This window comes from Ambystoma mexicanum, chromosome 5p (genome assembly GCF_040938575.1).
Source record: "Ambystoma mexicanum isolate Mex_15411 chromosome 5p, UKY_AmexF1_1, whole genome shotgun sequence".
In the NCBI taxonomy this organism is placed as follows: Eukaryota; Metazoa; Chordata; class Amphibia; order Caudata; family Ambystomatidae; genus Ambystoma; species Ambystoma mexicanum.
In genome coordinates this window covers 409,519,519-409,528,206 of record NC_090930.1, presented here as the reverse complement: position 1 = coordinate 409,528,206, position 8,688 = coordinate 409,519,519, and the positions used below count along the sequence as shown (strand labels likewise).

At 49.2% G+C, this 8,688-nt stretch overlaps 1 protein-coding gene across 2 annotated transcripts in view; it reads left to right on the top strand.

Moving 5' to 3' along the window:
- The first annotated feature begins 201 nt into the window (after window positions 1-201).
- MCF2 (MCF.2 cell line derived transforming sequence) overlaps window positions 202-8,688 on the top strand; it is a 1,935,885-nt gene continuing 1,927,398 nt past the window's right edge. For both annotated transcript variants that reach the window (XM_069612795.1, XM_069612794.1), the window contains exon 1: window positions 202-563. In XM_069612795.1, the coding sequence (XP_069468896.1) occupies window positions 335-563 (229 nt within the window). In that variant the 5' untranslated portion in view covers window positions 202-334. The remainder of the gene's footprint in view (window positions 564-8,688) is intronic.

Sequence of the window (8,688 nt, the reverse complement as noted above, 5' to 3'; positions counted from 1 at the left end):
GCAATTCCCTCACCGCAGCATTGCTGTCCTTGATCACAGTCTCTGCACGCAGCGCTCGTGGAGTAGCCATTGCCCTCACAGCCTTGCAGTTTCTCCTCAGCCTCGCTGGCCCTTCTTCACTTTGTCCCACGCCGCCGCACCATCCTTCACAGGCACCACCTCCTCCTGGCCCTCACAGCCCACACCTTCTGCCTCTGGGCCCCTCCTCCGCTGGCATCCAGATTCCACTTCTGCGTTGGCTGGGTGTGCTTCCACTCAGTCCCTCCTCCCATGCATTGGGTCATCAGGGAGCCTCTGAGCGAGACGGGACTCCCCAGCCCCGCGCGGAGTGTTCATGAGCTCTCCCTCCTGCCCCGCAGTGTGGCAGCGGCACCTGCCGCCTGAGGCAGCCTCACAGCGGGAAGCATGGAGTGGGGACGGGTCCCCCCGCGCTGAGGCGCCCAGCAGCGGGACCGTCGGCGGCATGGCAGCATCGCAGGACCTGAAGAAGATCTCCGCCCCGGAGATGGAGGGCTACTACTGCCTCCTGCAGGCGGCCGCCCTGCTCGACTCCTCGCTGCAGAGTAAGTGCGGTACCGCAGAGCGCCGGTGTCTGGCTGCCACCCACCCACACACACACACACCTCGTTCGCTCGCGCGCTGCGGCAGCGGCGGCTGCAGGTGGCGCCCTTGTCTCTGGTGACCGCAGTGCCGCAGGGAGCGCGGGTGCACACTGCGTGCTCCCTACTTAACTTGAAGAGTTAGGGGCAGTGGAGGCAGTAGTAAGACTGGCAAAGTTCTGGGAACATGCCTTGTACCGCACCGGACATCAGGAATAAGCATCTATCCTGGGGCATCATACGTTGAGGAATAGGGCGCGATGTATGAACTACTTGCCATGCTACCGTTTGGCCAGACTTCTGCACAGTATTGGGTGCAGTGGGGCTAGGGATGGAGGGGACGGAAGGGCTGTTTTGGGGGTGCCACTGTTTTTACTCCGACTTGCAATAGAGACATATACACTTCACGTTGATTTGCAATATGCCCTTCGATATGCGGCCCCGTGTTGGCAATACCTGGGTGCATATTTCTAAGCTGTCTCCTTTCAGTTGGCGCCCCACCTTATATAGAACATTGCCCCGATCGTAGGCATGTTACCGTGTTGCACCGCATTTGGACATTGCAGTACACAGATGTTAAGAGGACCCCAGAGTTGGGCAAGGACATTCACACAGACTCGCCCGTAGATGAACTCGTATGTTGTCTAACGTCTCGCACATACATCTTAGGATGGAAGGATGCGCTTCCAATTGGCACAAGAGCTGGGGTTGCCCCTCTCCTAGACCCAAAAACCCGAGTGCCCCCCACAGAGACACAAGAGTTGGATTATTACTGCCACAGAAACCCAAAATATAAACAACGCTGTCAGACACTAGAGCTGAAGGATGTCCTTGTGAAACGGGGGTGACGTACTCTGTACCTAAACGTCGGAGGATGACCTCTGTGTGCATGCGATAGATTCGATAGATCCAGCGCCCTGATGCCTAAGGGTTTGGAGCGCTTTATACATGTTAAAATAAATAAAGATATTCTCTTATGTAGGCCCAAGAGTTTAAAGATGCCAGCTACTTAGGCCCTACCCTTGGAGATAGACACTCACATAAACCTCATGAAAACCATAGAGTTGAAGGATGACCCTTATTGAGACCCTGGATTGTGATAAAATCCAGATGGGTAGACCCCAGATTTAGAAGATAACCCTAGGGTGGAGCATAACATTCGAAGATGCCGTGCGTTGGAAGAATGTCCGCTAGGTACACACTAGGAGTGGACCATAATGTTAGAGAAAGCTCTTCATGTAGATGCTGGATTTGGAGAATGCTCCTGGTGTATACCCTATAATTAGATGATGCTCTTAGGACGGACCACAACAATAGTGCACGTACGTCATGTACACCCCAAATTCAGACAATGCCCCTAGGGTGGAACATAATGTTAGATGACGTGCCTCATAAGGGCCTGAGAATTAGAAGAAGTCCTTAGGGTGGACCATATTGTTAGAGGAAGCTCCTCATGTGGACCCTAAAACTAGAGGATGACCCTAGGGTGGACCATATCCAAAGGGGACACCCTTCATGTAGACCCTAGAATTAGAAGATGCTGCTTGAGTGGACCATAACATTGGATGAAGCACCTTAGGTAGACACTAGAATTAGACAATGGCCCTAGGGTGGACCATAGTGTCATAGGAAGCACCTTGGGTAGACCTTGGAATTAGACAATATCCGTAGGGTGGACCATAATGTCAGAGAAGTCCCTCGTGTAGACCCTGGAATTAGACAATGCCCCAGGGGTGGACTATAATGTCAGAGGATGCCCCTTGTGTAGACCGTGGAATTAGACAATGCCCCTAGGGTGGACCGTAATGCCAGAGAAGTCCCTCGTGTAGACCCTGGAATTAGACAATATCCGTAGGGTGAACCATAATGTTAGAGGATGTCCCTTGGGTAGACACTGGAATTAGACAATATCCGTAGGGTGTACCATAATGTCAGAGAAGTCCCTCGTGTAGACCCTGGAATTAGACAATGCCCCTAGGGTGGACCGTAATGTCAGAGGAAGTCCCTTGTGTAGACCCTGGAATTAGACAATATCCGTAGGGTGGACCATAATGTTAGAGGATGTCCCTTGGGTAGACACTGGAATTAGACAATATCCGTAGGGTGGACTATAATGTCAGAGGAAGCCCCTGGTGTAGACCCTGGAATTAGACCATGCCCCATGGTGGACCATAATGTTAGATGAAGCAATCCTAAAGACCCTAGACTTCTATGATGCCCAGAGGGTGGACAGTAACTGAAGTTAGAGGATGCCCTTCCCATAGACCTTAGCAAAGTGGGATGCCCTTCACGTAGGCCTTTAAATCTGGGTATGCCCCTAATTCGGACCGCCTCGAAAGTTTGGGAGAGGCTTCTCACACGTGCCCAAGAATTGGTATTACGCAGACCTACGTTTTTACCTGACACCCTTCGCGTAGGGCATCGATGCTATTCACATAGACCCAAAATGGCCGCCAAGTCCGAACTTTCTAATTGTGGCCGAGTGAGACGAAAGGGTGCCTTTAATCATGAATAATTCACTCTTAGACAGTGTAGGTGCTGCCCGGCATAATACACGCACAGGGCTCTCCTTACATTCCAAGGCGTGTTGCAGCCTCGCCTCCGCGAGCACTGAGCACCTCTGTCTGCTGGGCATTATTACACATTATGACCGTTAATTGTTAATGATCAGATATCCCGCCGGATCCCAGTATTTGCGGCTGGATTGATCGATAGGCGAAGGCACGTGTGATGGTTGTCAGGGGCGGGTACTGCGTGTAGAACTAGAACGTTTATCAAAGGGGGGGGGGTAGCAGTCACGGACAGGGTTCCCTTTAAGTGCTTTGCCACCTACACTTATCAATGTACATTGACTCACGCAAGCATTGTTTATCATTTTAAGAACATTGATTATTATTAGATTCTGTCGCGCAAACATAAAATAAGTGTTTTGTTAAGTGACATGTGTATTGCGCCTAACTGCCCTTGTCATGGCCTCGAAGCACTTCAGGTTGCCTGGGAGTTGGGCAGACTTTGGTGTGAACATACACAACAATCCCTGCGACATTGTTACACCGAGAGCATTCTTGGAGAAGGGTGGCTTTAATGGCAAACTGCTAACCCGAGAGCACCTTGTGTGCATTGTGCTTAGTTGTATCAAGAAAAAATAAATGCTGTGTAGTTTCTAATATTGTTGCATCCCAGAGTCGTGTTGAGTCCAAAGTTGGGGCCTGGGCTGGGGTGATGCCTAAACTGTGGGGCTTGTGTCTGGTATTTGGGCCTCTTGTAGCGTGCAGCTTGGGGGGGAGGCGGGGGGTCGCCCAGTCCATGCAATGTACATTGGAGAGTCCTGGTTGGTTCGGGGTCAGTGGGCAGCGGGTGGCACGTGGTGTCATTTCTACACATGCAACCCAGGGCTTTACTGAGAAAGGGACACATGCCAAACGCACTGTTTTAAATACGAAACACTAGATTGTCCAAATGTTTGTGATGTTTAGCAGGGCAGCTGGTCCAATGATTACCAGTAAAGACGCGAAACAGCCGAATGGTGATGGGGCGCTACCCCCTAAGATAGGAAGAGCTGCGATGGCAGGTTCAGCCTTTACCCTGCCTGCCCCATGGCACGGGCTGTATGCCCGGCCTGCCCCATGGCACGGGCTGTAATGGCCTCTGAGTGATGACTGGTCGTCTGAGCCTCTTTGATTAAAAACCTCTGACCGGAATGTAGCGTGCAGATCTAGACAGCAGGCGCAACCCGCTGGGCTATTTTACACCATGCAGATCTAGACAGCAGGCGCAACCCGCTGGGCTATTTTACACCATGCAGATCTAGACAGCAGGCGCAACCCGCTGGGCTCTTTTACGCCACGCAGATCTAAACGGAACAGCAGGCGCAACCCGCTGGGCTATTTTACGCCATGCAGATCTAGACAGCAGGCGCAACCCTCTGGGCTATTTTACACCATGCAGATCTAGACAGCAGGCGCAACCCGCTGGGCTCTTTTACGCCACGCAGATCTAAACAGAACAGCAGGCGCAACCCGCTGGGCTATTTTACGCCATGCAGATCTAGACAGCAGGCGCAACCGGCGGGGCTATTTTACGCCATGCAGAAATAGACAGTAGGCGCATGCAGATCTAGACAGCAGGCGCAACCCCCTGGGCTATTTTACGCCATGCAGATCTAGACAGTAGGCGCATGCAGATCTAGACAGCAGGCGCAACCCCCTGGGCTATTTTACACCATGCAGATCTAGACAGCAGGCGCAACACGCTGGGCTCTTTTACGCCACGCATATCTAAACAGAACAGCAGGCGCAACCCGCTGGGCTATTTTACGCCATGCAGATCTAGATAGCAGGCGCAACCCGCTGGCCTATTTTACGCATGCAGATCTAGACAGCAGGCGCAACCCGCTGGGCTATTTTATGCCATGCAGATCTAGACAGCAGGCGCATGTAGATCTAGACAACAGGCGCAACCCGCGGGGCGATTTTACGCCATGCAGATCTAGACAGTAGGCGCATGCAGATCTAGACAGCAGGCGCAACCCGCTGGGCTCTTTTACGGCACGCAGATCTAAACAGAACAGCAGGCACAACCCGATGGGCTATTTTACGCCTTGCAGATCTAGACAGCAGGCGCAATCCGCTGGGCTATTTTACGCCTTTAAAAGGTAACTTAAATTGCTGTTGATCCGGTACTATTTCCCCGTGTGTTGGGCTGGCACCACTGGTCGCCTAAGCTCTGCTCAGCCGCGTTTCTTCTGCCCAGTTCCCTCTTCAGTGTCACGAGACAAGTCACGGATGCTGCACCCAGCGCAGCTATCAGATTCAGAGGAGATCTTCGCAGATGACCTGACGAGGTTTCCTTTAATACATTCCGTTAAGGTCACGTGCTTTGGCTCACGCTCGGAATCTGTTTCAAGTGATATTTTAAAAGCAGTTAACAGATTTCTGGAGTGCCTCCACATCATTAAGTGCTGTCTTTTTCGTGACTGCCATTTTTTGGAGTGCAGCTTGGCATGTTCTTTCTGCGCCATCCTGATTAGACACGTGTAAATGACGACACCCCTCCCCCGTGGCAAGAGAGCCTTACCTGTGTAGCCACAACACTCCTGCCGTGGTTAATGTTCAGCTATTTGTGCTTACGTTTTTCCAGGGTGCAAACACGGGAGTCGCAGCCTGAGCTGCAAGGTGATTTAACCGAGACACGCAACGTCAGAACTTCCTCTAGTCCACTTTCCACTGATATCTTAACTGACTCTTGTATGTACCCGACCATTGTACCAGGCCGGGTGCGTGATCAGGATCACGCAGTGGCGAGTGGCCGGCACGCTAACAAGACCCTCCAGCTAGCCTTGGTGCTCAGATGCTTACTGCCGTCCTACTGCGCCGGCACGTTTATTGAACCACGTCCTGCTCTAAGTCCAGACCCTCCAGGATTTTGCGGCATGAAATGGCACATTTTGCGGCACAACCCTTTATGGTGGCATTTTTGCAGCACAATTTTTATTGACTGGATGGTGCAAGATTGGTACAGGAAAGAGGGCGTGTGCAAGGCTACAAGAGAGCCAGGGTGTCATTGTATGTCTCTTTTGTATCAATTTAATAGGAAGAGTCCTAGATGTCTCTTGCTTGGCAGAACAGTGTTTGTTTTGGCTACATTTTTTGGTTTAATGTGGATGCCTATTTAATATTATTAACGTTATTAATCATTATCAGTTGTAATGCTCAAAATATTCCCCTTCTATTTTCTCCAATCTCCCAAACACCCACACACCTCTCACCCACAGTGTTGCCAGGTCGGAAGGAAAAAATAGCTGAATGCCCTTCCAAAACAAGCCCAAAACAAGCTGACTCCCATCCAAATAAGCTGAAAAAACAAGCGTGCACCTAAAAAATTGTGGAAAGGTATCAAAAGTAAGAAACATAACACAACAAGAAAAACATACATAGACAGAACACTACAAAGTGTGTTAGAACAACAATATTTTATTGCATGGTGACTAGAAGTCCCAGATAGCAAAATAATACGGTCCTGAAATACATTGTATTTGTATTTATTGTTTTATATAGCTCCTTAATCCAAGGCGCTATATAATAGTGTAACATGGCCAATTGGAAGCTGAAAAGAAACATGGCCTTCCTGAATACATCTGTCCGAGAAAATGTTGTATGTAGATTCCAATAATCCTCTAACCCAGTCTTGCAAAAAAAGTTTTCAAAAAATAAATAAATAAAGGATTTTAGTGGATAATGCGTCAGCACTAGGGATGTCACCAAGATAATATTGCTATAGAGTGACGCTTGCTAAACTAAAACAATCCCCTTCTTTACATGTCAGTGTGTGTGTCTCCATGACAAAACTTTTAAAGGGCGCTTTCTTTTTGTATATGTTTAGGCATTTGGCATTGATGGGCCACCTGGTGGTCAAGTAACGATCCCATCAGTGCCACACACCTAAGCATATGCAAAATACAGGGCGCGCCCGAGAGCAAGACAAAGCAGCAATTGCCGTCAAGTGCTGCCAGCAGCCCAGTGCAGGACTCTCTGTGCAACGTGTAATGGGCTTAACTGCAAATAAACAAGCCCAATTACACATGCACAGACGGTCCAACAAGCGGACAAAAACCGCGACAAGCGACCTCCAAATATTATAAGCGACTTTGGGCAAAAACAAGCCCAAAGTCGCTTATAATAAGCGGACCTGGCAACACTGCTCACCCAACACACCTCCCACATCCCAATTCCCCATCACAACTTGTATTTTCAAACTTCACGCTCAGTCATACACATACTCACATGCTCTGTCACACTGCCAAGTCATAATTTGCGCTCTCTGGTCCCTGCCAAACTCCAAATCATACTTCCAACTCACACCTTTTGTGCCTCAATTCCTCCCGCAGTATACAGTGCTTCATTCTTGCGTGCTACTTCTGCATCTTTCATCCTTTCTCCCATTCTATCACACTCGTCCCTCATCCTTTCTCCCAATCTGCAGCTTACTGCCTCTTTCCGGCCAACCCCTCTCTGCTTTTGGTCCACTACTATCCCTGAGCCCATGGTCCTTCCACTTTCCGTACCTCCGCTCCCTCTCTGATTTCTGCCCCACTGCATCCGCTCTGCTCTCTTTCCCACTGCTTCCCCCTCTGACCCACTGCTCTTCCTCTGATCTCCCTTTGTTTTCTTGCCTTCCACTCCACAGCTCACCCATCACTCACCATCTCTCTCCTTTCAATCACATATTATGACCATTTTTGAATTCTGTAGATTTAGGCCCAGATCCTCAAAAACGGGGCTTCTAAAAATAGAGCAGAGGATGTGCTGTTTTTTAGATAACCCATTTTTGGAAATGAGCAGGCCACCTTATTCTCAAAGGTGACCTGCGCATTTCCACTTGGCTGAGCTGTAACGCAAAGGATGCGCTGGCCAGCCACCTTGAATACGTTTGTGTTGGAAGCGCTCTCCTGACAATGCTCTACAGCTCCCCGTGCATTTCACCATTAATGGCCTTAAAGGTCCTGTCACTGTAAAATGTAACCGAAAAAACACATCTCGATCCCATTTGGGGAACAGAAATGCAACTGAGGCAGCAGCTGTCACACTTAAAAAAATTGTTTAAAAAAATAATAATTGCATGAGGCAGTAAAGACACTGTAATGCAGTGGCTTCCTTCGTGCACTTATTCAAAGTGGGTGCATAGGGTTGCCTACAATTTCTGCACATTTAAAAGCGCATCTTGTTTGTCCATTTTGGACGCGCTTTTAAATGCGCAGAAACGCCCCCTGATTTGTGCAAAGGGATGAAAAAGGACATCTGAATGGGTGCATAAAAGAAGAGTCCTTTCGGATGTCCTTTGGGGATTGGACTGCCCCCTTTTTTGTGCAAGTGTTGAGAAACTGGCCCCGAGTATTTATTTTTTTAAAAAAATTGTGCAAAAAACGGCAATTTTTGTGGGTGTTTTTGGAAAAACTGCAGTTTTTGAACTTAAAAAAAAAACACTTTTTTCGCAGCCTTTTGCAGAATGCAAAATCGCTATAAGCTGGAGCGTCTGTCTAACATGGTGACGTGGTTTAGAACATAACACCCCCCTTTTTAATATACAAACA